Source organism: Gallus gallus, chromosome 19, assembly GCF_016699485.2.
Source record: "Gallus gallus isolate bGalGal1 chromosome 19, bGalGal1.mat.broiler.GRCg7b, whole genome shotgun sequence".
NCBI lineage: Eukaryota > Metazoa > Chordata > Aves > Galliformes > Phasianidae > Gallus > Gallus gallus.
This window is the reverse complement of record NC_052550.1, coordinates 3,734,387-3,751,215: the sequence shown is the minus strand read 5'-3', so window position 1 is coordinate 3,751,215 and position 16,829 is coordinate 3,734,387. Positions and strand designations below refer to the sequence as shown.

Below are 16,829 nucleotides of genomic sequence, written 5' to 3'. Positions count from 1 at the left end.
GCAGCTGTGGCCGTGCGGCGCTCCGTCGCTGCTCTCCCTTCAACCTCATGGAAGCACTGAAAGGAGCCAGGGTGATTTCTTGCAAAAAGACTTGAGGGTTTTTTCACATCCATCCCCTGCAGATGTGCCCCTGCGCTCCAGGTGTGCAGCCCCTGAGCCCATCCCTGCAGGCATTGGGGACGGTGTGTGTTTCAATCCCAGCAGCTGGGATCTCAGGCAATATTCAGCCCAGATGCTTGTGGTGGACAAGGTGTGAGACCTCCGCGGCACGGTGCAAGGAGGGTCAGGCTGGAGGGCTGTGAGCACTGATGGAGCCATGGGTGTCCCCGTGCACTGCAGGCAGTGGGAGCAGACGGCCTCTGGGGGGTCCCAACCCCAACCGTTCTATGATTCTATGATGAAAAGTCTTTATTTCTGCAGATGGTAACACACACACCATGCACATAATACATCAACTTAATAAAAAAATGCAATTTCAAGCCCATTAAATATTTAGAAGCAGCAAAGCAGTGGGAAAACAAATAGCAATAATATTTGTGAGGAAGAAGGAGGAGGTTTGGTGTAATTATTTCCCTCCCAGTTCCCACCTTTTGGGCAGATGTAGGGCCAAATTTTTCCACCCCTTTCCCACCTCTGGGACCGCAATGCCTTCGTTTGGGTTCATTTGCTCCATCGTACACATGGGAGTGAGGTCTGCACGTGGAAGGGATGCTTTTTTCCCCGAGCACATAGCAGGTGCAGTGCTTGAAGTTTAGGGATGCTCCTAAAGAGGGATGCAACCACCTGAGAAGGCTCCCGGTGATGGGCCAGCCCAGGATCGAGGTGTCTGGTGAGCAATGCCAGGCAGCAGTGCCAAATCCAGAACCCAGGATGGATCCTGCTGCCCAGGTGGGCGTTATATCCCCATTGTGGGGGGTTTTCTCCAGGAAAAGGAAAATATTCCATGAGGAAAACCCAACGTGGATCTGTGCAATTCCTGCTCCGTCCCCATTCCAAGGATCCACCTGGGAACATCACGATGACCACACCATCCCCATGCCACTGTGAGCACAGTGATTTTAAGGGTAAGAAATAGAAATCCAGAGCTGTGCAGAGAGCAACTCATGAAATGTGCCTACACAGAACAGGTCCTGGGGTGATGGGCAGCTTCCTGATGTAGGAATGGGCCATGAGAGCCCTGCGCAGGGCCAGGGTAACACTCCTCTCCTTATTTTTGTTTAGGTGGCAGAGAAATCCGAGGGCAATAGAACGGAGCTGGAAAAACAAACAGGTGTGTCCAGCAGCAGAGGGCCCGTAGCTATAGCAATGGGACGGCCCTGTTGACAAAAGGCTGCACAAAGGCCCTTCCGCGTGCAGTGAGGGCGGTTTATGAGCAGGTTGGGGAGCCGAAAAAGCAGCTCTGGGTGCACACCTGTCCTCGGGCACCTGCAGGGATGGGGCATCCACAGCTCCGGGCTGCAGCGCACGGCCTCACCGCCCTCTGAGTAAAGCATCTCCTCCTAACATCCAATCTACATCTCCACTCTTTGAGTTCACAGCCACCCCCCCCCCTCGTCCTGTTGCTATCAGACCATGTAAAAGCCGGTCCCCCTCCTGCTGTCTCCGAGTGCTGGAAGCTGCGGGGGTGGCAGCCGGGCTGTGCCGCTCATCGCCCGGCTGGGAACAGGCGCTTCCCGGTCCCATAGCACAGGCTGTTCCCAGCGCGGCTGCCTGGCGAGGGCTCGGGGTGTTTGCAGGAACAAGCTGGAAAGCAACTGCCTGTTTCATTTCTTTGCAGAAGAAATCCTCTTGCAGCAGCAGCCAGCAATAGCTCTTAGGGTTCCTGCGTCCTATGGGCACCATCGGTGGTGGCGGCACTGCTGGGGATGGGCGGTGGTTGTGTCACTGCATTGAGCCCTTCTGGACACACTCCTCCATGCAGACCCCTCCTTGCCTCCATGCAAATTTAATTCAAGGAAAGCTATAAACCATCAGCAGCCCTAAGTGTTATCAGTGCAAAATTCACACGGGAGTGGATTCACCCTTTGAGTTGGTGGTGTGAACACACAGCTGCACTTCGCTCCCTGGGTGGAGATTCGTGTTGCTCTTGGAGCGGAGGAGCCCGGAGCACACCCTGCAAAAGGCCATAAAGAAGTAGAAGTGTCCCCAGGCACCCAGGCTTGACACGGGGTGGGGTGTTGTGAGCATCAGGCAGGGGTTTTTCAAAGCAAGGGGAGGAGGGTGTGGTGTAAGATCCCAAATGGGCCAATGGAACGCCAAGCGCTCTTCTCCTTTTAATTATTAACTCTCATAGTGTGAAGGAACGGAGACGTTTCTGTAAGTATGGACAATTGTTGGGAAGAAACAAAACCCAATCTGCTGCTCAGGGAGATGTGACGCCGCGGTCTGAGCGGGCAGCGGAACCACTGACATTCTGATTCATGAGCAGCCGTGGGTGGGTGATGTGAAGGAGAAGAGCTGCAGATGCCATCATCCCGAGCCGAAGGGGCCCTGACTCAGTGCTGCTCCTGACTCAGGAGCTCAGCTCTATTTCGGTGCCTTTGCTGATAGGCACAAGAGAGCCACACCGTATACTGAGAACTCCCTGTCAGCTGCTGTGCTTGGGCTGCAGGGCAATAAAACCCATCCCAAGCCTACTTCTGGATACGTGTTAAGTCACACCTTAATTCCTCCTTCATTTCAACCGAAGGTAAGCACTGCAGCCCCAGGAGTTGTCCATAGGAACATGGAAGGCCTCTCCTCCTGCCAGCAGCGCTGCCCTCACACTTCTTTTTGGAGAAGACAAATATTGGCAGACACTTTAATTTCCTATTTCTTTTGCTTTCCTAGAATTGTCTTCCCCCCCCCCCACCCCTTCACACAATGCAAGGTTGAATATTGCATATTTGCACTGCAAACATTAAAAAACCAGCAAGATTTGCAGAAGGTCAGACAGGGAAGGAGCAGCCTTCTGTTACTTGTGCTTTTCTAGGTAGAGAGGGCTCAATACATCAGCCCTGACCAATGGGGGCAGGTGGGCACCTTTGCTGATAGCCACCACTGATCAGTACAGGGCACATCTCAGCCCCACGTGGGGCAACACCTGGGGCTCCAGCTTTGGTTTCAGTAAACACACACACACAGGCACCAAAACCAAGGGGTAGCCATGGTAAAACTTTGTTTTTAGGATAAGGCTGCTGGAATGTAAACAGCAGGGCTGGAATTTAAAAGAAGACTCCAGTCCTACGTGTCCTGCATAGTTTGGTGCAAGAGCAGATGCACGAGGACAAGCAGGTTTACTTACAGGCACAGAGAATGAAGATTCATAGGGGAAACCTTGGGTGTCTCAGAGCACATGGAGGCATTTAACACTCAGTGAGGAGAGGAGAAAAGCAAACAAAAAACAGACACTGCATTCCACGTTTTTGTTTTTATAGAATTTTTACAATATATTTCTCTGCATTTGCATATTTTACCCACATCTGTAGCTTTCTTTGTACATGTTGAACTGAACTGGAATAAATCGAAAGGTTTGATATATTTTAAACAACTGATAAAAATCACAAAGTAGTAAACCCGTAATAAAAGAAATTATAAAACTCTCTTTTCTAAGTGTTTAATGAAAGCAAGTCGAAGGTATCGTTACGAACAACGTGGTTGCTCTCAAGCTTATCAGAGGTGATTCAGGCAGGACAACTACTTTATCATTATTTTTTTTAGTATCAGGCACATTTTTCTCTGCATTCCTGTTTTCCAGCCAGTCTCCTACTATTCAGTAGTATCATCATCTCCATCCAGTTGGAACTGCTGGGGGATTTTCAAAATGCGATCGATCACGAATATTCATTATCAGTAATCTCATCCTCTTTAAAACTATCAAGGAAAAAAAAAATATCAAGTGTTTTTTTTTTGTTTGTTTGTTTTTTGTCTCGTAAAAATCTGTAATGAATGATTAAGTTGTAAGGCAGCAACAGATTCAGTGTCAACTCAGGTCACAGTCCTTCAGTTCCATCTAGTGGGTAGAAATAACAGTGGACGACGTTTCCAGACAGTCCCTCGGGGCAAGGAGGTGACTCTCAAGGCCAGTTACTGCTGGTAGAGTAAGGAAGCGGTGCGCCAAGTGAGGACCACTGGCCACTCCTGGTCATCCTTGCAGCCTCATGTCTTCAGACAGAAAGCAAAAAGGCAGTCCAACAGAAATGACGTGACTATGACGGAGCCGCCGCAGGTTCTATGAATGGTTTATTTACAGTCTTCATCCCTGATGTGAAAAAAGAAAAAGCCTTCTCGGACTAAAACATAGGAAGATCTCAGCAGCATGCTACATGCCCTAGCAAATCAGCCCATTGCAGATCCCTGGCTGCTCGGCCACGGATTCACACTGAGGCAGTGAATAGGAAGTCCTACTGCTCGAGAAGAGCAATTTCAATAAGCTCACCTGTCCCTGAAGCACACTGAGCATCTCTTGGTGCAGCAACTCAGAATCTGCTCACGCTTTTAGAACGTGGGAAGTAGCTGGTTTCTCAGCCTTGCAGTGAGAATGCAAACTCCAATGCATTGCTTGGATGTGGGAACAAAATGATCCACACGTTAAAGATACGCCACAACTTTGGTAAGCTCCTTCTGGAAGGAAGAGCTTCAGCTTTCAGTTACAGTACATTGAGGAGGGGTCTCAGAGCAGTATTTCTCTGCATCCTTTCCATCTTTGATAAGTGGTATGTTTTTCCTGACTTCTGGCATTTACACAGGCTTAAGAGGGTCTCTCCATTCTTGAAGGAAATGGCTTCAGCACCGCACAGCTTGGTCGTCAGCTTTAAGTCTTTCAGGCAGAATAACGACAGCCTGATTCACCACCATCCCCTGAAGCAGCATTCACTTACAGTCCCCTGGCTGAACAGAAAGAAGCCAACACTTCTTTAACCACAACACCAGAGGTCATCCAAGGAAAGGGGGATGCACACTGTGCATTTCCCTCCCAGAGGGAGATGGGACCACCCTTAAAGTACATCCAGCCCCAGCTGGTAAGCCCATCCACAAAAGCATTGCTCACGTGCTCAGTGCACAATGCTATTTAGGCACCAAGCATGTTTCCTTCTGACAGAGCCTTGCCATTACCCAACTTACAGTTAGCTAAACTCCGCTATGGAAGATTTTGGTTGCCTCTCTAGGAGTTTAATGTTGAAGTGAGGAAGGGAACAGAATAATGATCATTAGAAGTTTCTCTGAATTCATACTTGACAAGACAAAATACAAAATACAGCCCCAGATCCTTCTATGTTCTTTGTACTCTTTGGAAAGGGAAAAACCAGTGTAGCTGAGCAGGAAAAAAGCCAATTTATTTCAATGTAGAAGGTCTGCAATTCATTCCACGTCCATTAATACAGTTATTGCTGTGTAAGGTAAGATGAGATTGATCATTAACTCCCACCCGGAGAGCTGGGAGCTCGAGTTCCCAACAGTGCTGAGAAGGCCCTCTGTATGCCACCAGTACTTTGAAAACATAAAATCTCTCCTGAATAATTTCTTGTAATGATACGACCTTTGAGAAATATGCAAGTTTCTCAGTTCCTCATCTCAGCACTGCTTAGTGAAGGAGGCCAGCCTTTGCAATCCGTGCTAGAATGACGTACTGTTTGGAATAAGACCATCGGAGATAAATTAAGGTAAGAACAGATGATCCAGTTGATCGAGTCAAAGAACAGGAGAAACATTAACATCTTGCACAAGGATGCTCTGGAATCCTTTAACTGCTATGCAATCACCCAGAATTTGTTCTGCAACCTGTAGATTACCATTAATCAAGTTCTTTTCCCCATGTAGTAGCCAGTAGCCTTCAAAGCAGAAGCAAGCATGGCATGATTCAAGTGTGGACCATTTCCACATCAGCCCATCAGATTCTGGTTCACTCCATTGGTAAACAGATGCTGCTGATGGCATCCTTCTAAGTTCAGCAGTATTTTCAAAGCTTCCAGGTTCCACCAATCAATTTTCCTTGGGAGCAGATGATGCCAACGTGGGGGGGCCTTCCATTCTCATACTTCAGTCACCTTCTTTTGTTTACTTCCTCTGACTTAAAAACAAAAACTGTTTTGTTTACTCTAACATGCTACAATATGTGCATACATAACTGTAGGCGACGCGTGAGTTACTTCAAGATGTGCTTTTTCATCAAAGTGCGCTTTTACTTTTACAAACTCTACATCAAGGTGGAAGGAAGGAAGGCTGCAGAGTGCTCATACACTGAAGCTGAAGGAACTTTTCCTGAACGGAGTTTAAGATGTTTGTTCCAAGGTTCCTATGGACAAACTACTCTATCCCATGCACTCCGGCCTGAGCCAGTATTAAACATTCCAGAAACTTGTTGATTTGTTTGGATAGTTAATGGCAAGGCTGATAGCAGCAATGTTTCTCAGGGCCTGCAAGGGAAAAGAAAGAAAAAACAGAGTCACATCAAATATCCTACCCTGTTCAAAAGTGTAAAGAAATCCTGGTAAGAATTTAAACAGAAATTATTAAAACACCAACCTACTTCTATCTGCTACTGTGCAATCAGAAACCTCTTTGCTACTTCTGTCTGCCAGAAAATATTACAAAAATGCATCTCTGGGGTTGTGCAGCCTTGTTATTACCTGTGCTGTGCAGCGATGAAGATGATCTTCAGAATTTAAGGCAAGCAAATACTCCTGTAGAGATCCAAGCTCCTACAACACAAAGCATTTAATGAGCACCAACACTTCTACCAAAGATATCATCCTAATTAACATTAAAATGCTGATCATTCTAACAGTCCCTAATCAAAGGCATCTGAACTACACACAAGACTCCTGGACTAGAACAGTTTGTGATCACAGAAACCAGTTCATTATGGACAGTTCATCTAATGAGCAAAATCAACCCAAAGAGAACCACATTCAAATCCCTTCAAATCAATCATTAAACCTGCATTCCTCTCACAATTAAGAGTAGATCATGCCTTAATTGCCCAAGGAAGAGTCATGACTGTTACTTACAGACCCATGATGGACAAGACAACTATATTATTCCCCTCTATTAGAATTTGCTACCAGACTCCAGAAGAAAAAGCTGCCCATATTTCTCAAGTATACAAAAACTCTGAAGTACTTCGCCAAGATAAAGGAAAACTGCATTTAGTTTGACACTGAACTGCAGCCATGGGGTGAGGAGGGATATAAATAAAAGAACTGCTTACAGTAACTCTGTTTTCTGTAACAAAGAAGAGTTCTGCAAGTGCACGATGAAGAGGAAGGAGAATACCAGGCTTGGTCACATCATGACATATGTTGTTTTCCATATGGGTGAAAAGCTGCCAAAGTGGCTTCAGCAATGTGAGGTCACAGTCCCTGGAAGAAGGTCATTGAAATAAAGCAGTGAGTAATCATGATCTGATGCCTTCTCCTGGGAAAAAACAACATGCCCACACCACCCCAGCTTAAAAGAACAAAGCCATACATTCTGAAAGTTAAATGTATAAAGGAAGGAAGAAGTAGAAGCATTTAAAAGATCTAAATTCAGTCAGGTGTTTCAGCACAGCAAGCTTCATTCTGAATCAGTGAAGTGAAGAAAATCTCATATCCATGAATGTATCTAAATGACTTTTCTAAACCTCAGCAGCCTCCTCAAATATGAGCTTTAAAATAACCATGTATGTCCTGTTGCTCAGCTCCACTGCTTGAAACTGCACAACACCAAACTCCAGCACTGGGCAGCTGACGCCCTTGCTTTGGGCAGACATCTTTCATTACAAATAGCTCCAACCCTGCCTCCTTCCTACTCCTGAGATAAAGCAAGTCAATTCAAACATCACTTATTACGCAGACAGGATGATAAATATCGTTCAGTGGTGGGGGAGGGAATCTATCATCAGATTAACACAAGAAAAATATTGTAAGCACAATGTAGACTTGATCTTTCAGTGATTAAATCTGTTGTCCATAGGACAAAGTAGATGTTTTCTGATGGAAAAACAATAGAAATAACACCAAAACACTAAAGGAGCTTGAAGTTACCTTAAATCAGTGATATTACATATTAGTACCAATACAATTTTTGACCTGTGTTCTTTAATCCATGCATGCTAGTAGAATGCTGCCCCTTCATTGGTTTGCTCTAAGCCAAAAGGGTACAACTGAGTTAATTATCAGCACTGATATTAAGCTATTGAGTTAATGCAACCATATACATCTTCAAGACTGTAAAGTCACAGTGTTTCACCACCCGTTTTCAGAAGGAATACCCACACCATGCATACCTACCCTTTCTGAAACTCACTGTCAGGCTTTGCAATGGTACAAATCAAATACGTGAAGTGCAGAATAGCATGCTCACCTTTGGGCACTACACTGCACGATCTTCAAGAGCAAGTGGATGGCCTTCAGGCGCTGGTGGCCGGTCTGACGGCACGCCACCCCCACCTGCCATTCCCAGATTCTGGCCAGCGGGAGGTGAGGAATTACCCTCTCTTCAGACAGCATCTGCTTTAGGATCTCAAACCCTGGTAAAAAAATAAAAACATACAACAAATTAAAAAAACAAAAAAAGAATAAACAGTCTTTACTTTGCAGGGATACCCATAGTTGTCTCCATATACAAGGCACTGTTCTAGGAAGCAAGAATAAAAACACAGAACAAAGTTTTGCCCAACTAAGGATAACCAAAACCAGGCCCTCAGCATTGTGTGATACGCAGTAGGATTTGCTGATTACAAATCAGCTTCATTTCCATTAAAAACATTTAAATTCTAAAATAAACTAGCTTCCATGCTATAGCTACAAATTAGATCGAGAAACAGTCTTCCCTAATGGACAATGACTTGTTAAAAAGGCAATTAAAATGATATCTGTTTCCAATTATGGCACCTGGGAGTGTTCACTAAATCCTGCGTGTAATTACTGTCATATAATGAGACTTCGAATGCATGTAATATTATAATTGTTTTCTCTAAATCTCTATAAAGATTTGCTATTTCCTGCATAAAGTCACAGCAAATAAGAGACAACAGTCAAGTTTCAAACCGAATGAGACAAATCACGTATTTCCAAAACACTGAAGAAAGCAGATCCCAAGTCAAAAAATAACCAAAAACCCAACCCAGATAACGGCAAGTTTGGCAAAATAACTGCAAGAAGTCCTTCCAGATGCATTCTGAACAGTGCTTACCTGTCTGAAATCTCCCCAGATGACCTGCTGTCACTGTAAACTTATAGCCCCACTCCGTGTTGCTCATGTCAGAAGTAAATCGGTAATAGAGAGTATCTCCTGTGTGCAAGGAAAGGGAGGAAATCCACATTACAACCGCTTAGGTTTGCTACCACTAATACTCTTTTATTCAGTTTTTCATGACAATGAATTCATCCTAGACGTCGTCATTCAAGGGAAGTGATGACCTGCTTCTTTGTAATGATGCAGTGCACAGAGCTGAAGCAAAACGCTGCACGCAAATACTGGCAGGGTAACATCTCTCACATTGATGCCAATTCCATAGAATGAGAGGGAGTTGTGGACAAGCAGTTCAACTCCATTTTTCCACCCTGAGCTATGGATCCACTGTGATTTATGAAATACCTTCTACCTGGGCAGCCAAGTTCGCTGTCCATTCATCAAAAGGCAGAAAGCCGTGGAAGTGCAGTTGCATTGCTCTTCATGTCAGCAAACAAAATCACAGACTTCTGCTTTATAGAACCAAATGATTAACCTCCTAATGCTCAAAGAGCTACCCAAACATTGGATCATTTTGTGAGCAAGCAGTGGAACATGCAGAAAGTTCTTCTAACTGCAGCCCCTACGGCTTCACAAAGACGAATGCTGGTAGTTAGCTGTCCTGCTGAACAAACTCCTCCATCTGTTGTGTTCTGCGATATCAGAGCTGCCCAGAGCTTACATTTTCTTTCTATTACATGAGAAGTCACTCTGGGCCAAACAGGACCGCGTGCAGAATTTTCCAAGTTTCAAGCGGATGAAAAATGTTGAAAATATTTGTGAGGGTAAAGAAAACCAAACAGAAAACTTTAAAAATTAGTAATAATAATAATAATAAATAATCAACAAACCCATCTATTTTCCTGTTTCCCACACAAAAAGGAGTCACTGCTCACTCTTACTCCTAAGCAGCAATGACAGCCTGCAGAAAGCCCTGTCCCCAGATGCAAAGAAGCCTCCTGGTGCCAGGGATCAGCTAGAGACTGCTGAGGGAAATCAAGAGACCCGATCCAGAGAGCCTTGGATGGAGCTGAAGGTTCACAGGGTGAAACTCAAGTTTCACAGCCAAGGCTGCTCCAAAACAATGGGCCTCAAAGTTCAGTTTCCTGGCAAACCTCTGCAGCTATTCGGGAGGAAGAGGAGGGAGGAAAAAAAGCTCATAACAATCCAAAATGCTTCTAGGCACATTGATTTCCAACTAGAACTCCGTAACCCAAACTGTGGAAGTTCCTACATCTATTTACAGACAGTACGTGTGTCAAAAGCTCCAGAGCTCAGAGGGTTAACACAGCTTAACACAAGCAGCATGGGAGCCATGCAGTTTTCTCCACGCAGCCCTTCAGGCCGCTGGCATTCTCTACAGCATGTTATCAATTATGTGCTTAAAGAACATGGGCTGAGCTTGTCAGCGAAGTGAAGGATTTTTTCAGCTGTGCTCAGTGGCAACAACTGGAGACAAGGCATTGGCACGCTGTCTGTGTTTGCTCTGAGCACTAGTAGAGCACAGAGACGAGATAAGCCTATCTGCTGAAAAAAATGTGCTTCCTGTGGAAAGTCAGACAAGGCAGAAACAATGTGAGTATCGTGCAGAACAAGGACTGCGCTGGAATGGAATCAAGATGAAAATTTGTTTCCAGTAGCTGAGTGACTGCTCTGAGTGAGGTGGGGAAGAAAAGGTCAGAAGTAAAGCAGTATGGAATGTGTCAAGTGGCAGAGCAACAGATAAGCCCATTTTTACAAAAGTAAATGCAGGAGAAGCCCGTCAGACCAAACAGATTGAGACAAGAAAAGGAGTTTTTCCCCCACACATCAGTAACATCCACATTTAACTGTCATATTGCAGCAGTTTTCCTTTGGAGTGCCAGATCTCTGCAATTCACCTCCTGCACTTTCAGACAGTGCATATTCACCTGGAAGCTCAAAGTCGTTCCATTTCTGTGGAGAGCCACTGAAGCTGTGCCGGTCCTGCTGGAAATCGCTGCTGCTGGACATGAGCAACTCATCACAGCCTTCTTCTGTATTACACTGAGAGTCAAATTTGATTGAGAGGTAGATAGCACCGGGAATTTGAACTTTATCCTGAGAAATAAACATGTGATCTTTGCATCTTATAACACTAGATTATCAAGAAGCTATTTAACTTACACCCTACAGGCAAAAGGGGTAAAAGGACTATTACAGTGCCTCCATGGAAGGGGGAAAATTCTTCATTGGTTTCACCAGCAGTTGACAACTGCAAAGCATGGTCTATTGGTGTTAAGTGTGAAAAATTAATTACTGGCGATGCTTTGCTTTTTTGAAGGTAATATTCATTGCTGATACCAAACCAATACAGTAGTCAGATTCCAAAGGTTTACATGCCTTTAAAAAGTCAAAAGTCACAGCTGTAAGGGAGTTAGAAATCCTAAGATTGCCCACTGGTAGTAATCACTATATTTGCATGAGCAAAAAATAAAAAGAAATAAAAATCCCACTCCTAGCTTTCACCTAAAGGCATGAGAAAGTAATAGGTCAACTGCAACAGACCTTTGGATGAAAGGTGGAAATATTTCTTCATGAAGGCCCTGAAATTATTTAAGTATATGAGCTGCTTCAAGCACATGCATATTAAAACTATTTAAGTTATGGATTTTTCCACATCCAAGTGCCTTATTGAATATATTTCTCTACAGGGCAAGGCTGCAGTCAGTCTTCAAAATTCTTCCAGAACAGGTTATTCCACAAGTGCTCCAGACACAGAAGCCATATGGTTGTACACAGGGAACATTGTGACACTTCTGCTCCAAGCACCTTGGTATTTCTGTCTTCGAGTCACATAATCCCACTGTGCTGCAAAACAAGCATGACTTACCTCAAAATTGGTATTGTTGTTGTAGGGATGCTTCGATTCGCGCACCTGGACGGCCATTCCAGGCTCCTCCATGAACTGGCAAGCTGTCAGTGCCATTGTTCCCAGCATGCTTTCATTGCATCCGAGCAGTACTTTCTGCAGAATCTGAGAAGCAACACATTACATAAACAGTTGGCTCTCAAAACAACATCGGTGCACTCGCTGATGATGATGGACACATTTCTAGCCAAAGAGAGACTTGAGGAACCAGCAAGAAAGACAAAGTCACCACTGATGCATCACAGCTCCTAGCCACAGCTCTTTCCACAAATGCTAAGAGCAAAGGGCAGCTCACAGAGTAATTCTAAGTAAAAATGAAGCTGGAAACAGGGAAGGTTATTAAAAATTTTGCTAACGAACTAAACAGACACCTTTACCTTCCCTATCTATGGTTTCCAATTGGAACAGAACATGTATGTTTTCAAGGCTAAAATATGTGACAAGTCCATGTGTAAAAAACATACAAGCCCATGTGTAAAAAACATACAAGCCCATGTGTATAAAAAGAACGATCGAGTCAAGTGGCTGCAGCGATTGGAAGAGCTACATGCAAGAGCTGTGTCATGAAAAATACAAGTCAATGCCATTGAATCTGACAGGATGTATTAAGTGATAATTCAGAACAACCTTACTGTAAGCTCTTAATCATGAGTCTTATCCCTCACGGCCCTGTACAGGTCATTATAGGAACCCACTGCATTGTTTTACCTGCAGTTTTCTAACTCCTCCAATAAAGCTAGCCAGGCTCGTTCAGGCCAAAAGGTTTGCCTTCAAATCAGCCACTAGGAGATTTTTTGGAAAAATGAATACAAAAACACAGGAAGTATGCAGCACAGTTCCTTGAATGCATTCTTTGCCTCTACAAACTTGCAGAATAGCCTAAATCAGAGGCCACGCCTTTGCATTTTATATGCCTTAACAGACTTTCATTACATCAGTTCATCCTGTCATTTTCTGATCCTATACAAACACCCTGTGGCACCAACTCTAATGACACACTGTGTCAAGACCCAGCTCTTTTGGTTTGTTTTGGACCTGCCACTGACTACCTTAATCTGACACTCCTTTGTTTTCTTACCGGGAGGGCCAGTGAATAAGACTTGTTGTTTACTTTTTCTATGCTGCTCATGGCTTCAGAACTACAGAGAAGGAGGAACAGAAGTTTTATTACTCCTCCTCTCTTATTGCCCCAGGAACCAAGAAAACCAGCTGGCTCCTAGCATACTAGTTACTTCATGGCTGTAATAACCTCTGCCACCCTTCTGCAGATCTCTTTCAGTTGAACTACATCGTTTTATAAGATGAGCTGAGGGAGTCAGGCAGTGTGCTGCAGTCCAGATGAGAGCACAGTATCAGTTCAGCAGTGTACTGATGCCTTCTGTTTTATTTTTAATTCCTTCTTTGAAAAATTCTAGCACTTGATTCACTTCATCTGCTGTGAAGCATTTGGCTGACATTTTCATTATAACATTCTATTAAAATTCCAAGATCACTTCCACCATATTAATAGTCAGTGGAGCTGCAGGTATTACAATATACACATTGAGGTCTAACAAAAAACAGCTTTCAGAACAAACTGCCTATGTGACCAATTTCTCTACAAGATTTATTTCCCCATATAAATGACAGAACTGTCTCCAAGGAGCCAGCTTTTTCATTTGCTGTTAACCAAATCAGTATATTAAGACACTGACAGATTCCAACTACTTTTTCAGAACTAATTTTAATGTTGGAGTTTCAATATAGTTTAAAAAAGGGAACTGCACATATTTTTGTTAGTCAGAGAATGGAATGTAGGGCTTGTTTGCATGCAGAAGTGAAATCCACTTACTTTTTCCCATAACTGCTTTTCCTCTAGCTGCATGAGCATGTCCAGTATGTATGTCATATGGGCTGGGCCACTAAGATCCAGGACTTCCTCATTTATTGCCACATCATCTGGCCATTCAGCCAGCAGCGATGCCAGCACATGCCTGGCATAAAGAACAGCAGTCGCCTCATTCACACGATACAGGTAGTCTCTCACAGCCTTTTTGCTTCTGGAGTCCAGCTCCTTGTGCAAGAGTATGGAACTCTTTGTGCGACGCTGCTTGGCGTAACTAAGCTGAAGATCACTCTCTGTGTTAGTTATCAGTTTCTGGGCAACTGGATTGGTTTCTTCTGTGGCTTTATCACAGAGTACAGGCTTTGACTGCAAAAGAAAGAAGGTTGAAAACAGGCTTTGAAAAATGTACTTCCTTTTGTTTGGATATCTAACCAGTCCATCAGGCTGAAAGCTGAATTTACACATTAATATATCTTATATGTACTAAAATCTAGATGCATCAAGCAGCACAGAGCATGACCTCTCATGTATGGACAAGGACAGAACTCCTCAAAAAAACTATTTATACCAACAGACCTCACCATAAACCAATACATTTGTGATTGTACATATGATCAGAAACAACAGTTTGAATTCTAACCTAAAGTGTTAGCTTAAGGTTTGCTACAGAGGTAAAGCAGTACCACGCTATTTGTGACCCTAGCATGCAGTCACAGAACAGTGCAAATTGAGAGGGACTTCGTAGATCATTTCATCCAAGCATGATTTAAAGCTAGAACATTAGGTTCCTTAGGCTTGGAGTGTTTTCAGGGCTGGATATTTGATGAACCCTGTATGAACTGCTGTTAACATCCAACATTTTTTCTTCTAATTGCTTGAAACTACTTCAGGAAGCCCTCAATCCTGTTTGCAACACAGCTGATACACCACTATGCTGGCGATGTCATGCAGCCAGGAATCAGCACCCAAATTAAAGTACAAAGCTGGATAACCACACCACTGAATGCAAAACCTCAGCTTACAAGTGCAGTGTGTACACTGCAACACAACACTGCTTCCTTGTTCTGCTGAAGTTACTGTAAGATAGCAGTAACGTGGTAAAACCCTAACAGTTACTGTATAAACTTGCAGCAATTAGATACAATCTCTCCTGCATAAGGAGAGGAAATTACAGCCTGCAATCACAATCCTGACCTGAGAATCAAGTTCTCTTACTTCCTTAGGGAAGGAATCACAAGGAAGAAATGCTTGATTCTTGTTGCGCCTGCTCATTGCTTTTGGCATAAAACATTAGCAACAGATTACTTCAAGAGTTAAACAAAAATAGATAACTATCTCTGAATTTACTAAAAAAAAATTGAAGTTACTCAAATGCCTAAGCTGAGCATTTGAAAACCACTCCTTTCAGTGGAGAGATACACACCAAACATGGTAAGATGATCATATCTGTATCTACTGCTTTTGAACTCTGCTCCTCCAACCTCAAACGCTTGCTGGGTTGCCATTTCTGAGCCAGGGTTCGGATCCTCTCATCTGTTGTAATTACATCTCCATCAAACCTCAAAAAAAAAACCAACCCAAAAACAAGTACATAAATATATTTGGAAATTAATGAAAGTTAATTTAACACAAGTACAGATTAAAACTCTTCCTACTTTCTGCTTTAAAAAGATTAATTAAACTCTACCTATTTTTGGCATGTTGTATGTTAAGTAGCTTCCCTGTTCTAATAAGCAGAAGGTCTTACATCAAATTGTTTATCTCTGTAGGAACATGATGGCTCCAAGATGTGCTTTTATTATTAGAAGTTACAGGAAGGTCTGTTCATTCTTCCTCATTTAGGATAATTTACAGATATAGTAGCTCTTCATATGGGAGTTATTTGTTTAAAAGAACATGCAACATATTTCAGAAGGTGGTGTCAACTAAAACTTACCAGGAGTTCAATTCCTAACTTTTCACCCATGAGAAACAAGTCATATCCTTGGAACAATTTCTATTCAGCATCTTCCATATGTTAAGTTATCACCTGCATCTACTAACTTTGTGTTTGGATTGGATTGTCCTTCACATACCTCTTTTGAACTTCCAGGAAGAAAGACTCAGTTCTTTTCATTTGCAACTCATACATGGCTCGTAGAATATGGAGAGGTGCATTGAGTGCATCATGTGTCATCTGAGCAAGAAGGAAAAAAAAAAACCCAAGATGTTACAGGGGAAAAAGAAAGGTGAGTTTCTTTAAGAGTGTCCTAGTTTTTATTTTCCTGTTTATCATGTAGATAGAGAATTAATGAATTTAATAATATCTGGATTAGTAACAATGAAAAAAAATTATAGTGTTAATTACTGCAATTCCAGGGTGAAATTCTATTTCTTTTGTTTCCTTCCTTCCTATTTCTTGAAATGATAGACCTATAGCCTACAAGCGTATAAGAAAATCAGCAAGATAAAGTATTTTGTTGCTTATGTAACTAGCAAATCTGTAGTAACATCCAACATGTGAAAAATAAGTTTAGGTACCAAGAAGCATATTTTGGTGGCCTCATCCAAACCCTCCAGAGGATCAAGTTTGTTCTGCTCTACGTCAGCAGGACCAACAATGGATTGCTCCACATCTTGATCTTGTTCCCTTTCTTCCAGTTCAGTATCCTCGCGTTCAGCCAAGGAACTGATCTCTTTCTTTGAAGAGTACAGCATTATTGACAAAATCTACAAAGAAAAAGGTAGCATATGGTGTGACAGCAGTAGATATCACTAGCATATCTGCAACCAGCATTTTATAAGAACATCCTAAGACTTGGACAGTTTAACACAAGCTATTCTAAAAAGAAACAGCACCTAAAAAACATCTAGGTTTTAATATATATATATAAAACCCCAACATCTCCACAAGAACTCAAACCAATTCCCACTTCACAA

At 43.1% G+C, this 16,829-nt stretch overlaps 1 protein-coding gene across 1 annotated transcript in view; it reads right to left on the bottom strand.

The window, feature by feature from the left end:
• Positions 1–3,390: 3,390 nt before the first annotated feature.
• ZZEF1 (zinc finger ZZ-type and EF-hand domain containing 1) overlaps positions 3,391–16,829 on the bottom strand; it is a 54,145-nt gene continuing 40,706 nt past the window's right edge. The window contains exons 45-55 of the mRNA NM_001389530.3: positions 16,431–16,619; positions 15,986–16,086; positions 15,334–15,469; positions 13,917–14,276; positions 12,047–12,190; positions 11,106–11,274; positions 9,157–9,255; positions 8,326–8,491; positions 7,190–7,340; positions 6,609–6,680; positions 3,391–6,395 (exon numbers count right to left, since the gene is read on the bottom strand). Coding sequence (NP_001376459.3) covers positions 6,321–6,395; positions 6,609–6,680; positions 7,190–7,340; positions 8,326–8,491; positions 9,157–9,255; positions 11,106–11,274; positions 12,047–12,190; positions 13,917–14,276; positions 15,334–15,469; positions 15,986–16,086; positions 16,431–16,619 — 1,662 coding nt within the window. The 3' untranslated portion in view covers positions 3,391–6,320. The remainder of the gene's footprint in view (positions 6,396–6,608; positions 6,681–7,189; positions 7,341–8,325; positions 8,492–9,156; positions 9,256–11,105; positions 11,275–12,046; positions 12,191–13,916; positions 14,277–15,333; positions 15,470–15,985; positions 16,087–16,430; positions 16,620–16,829) is intronic.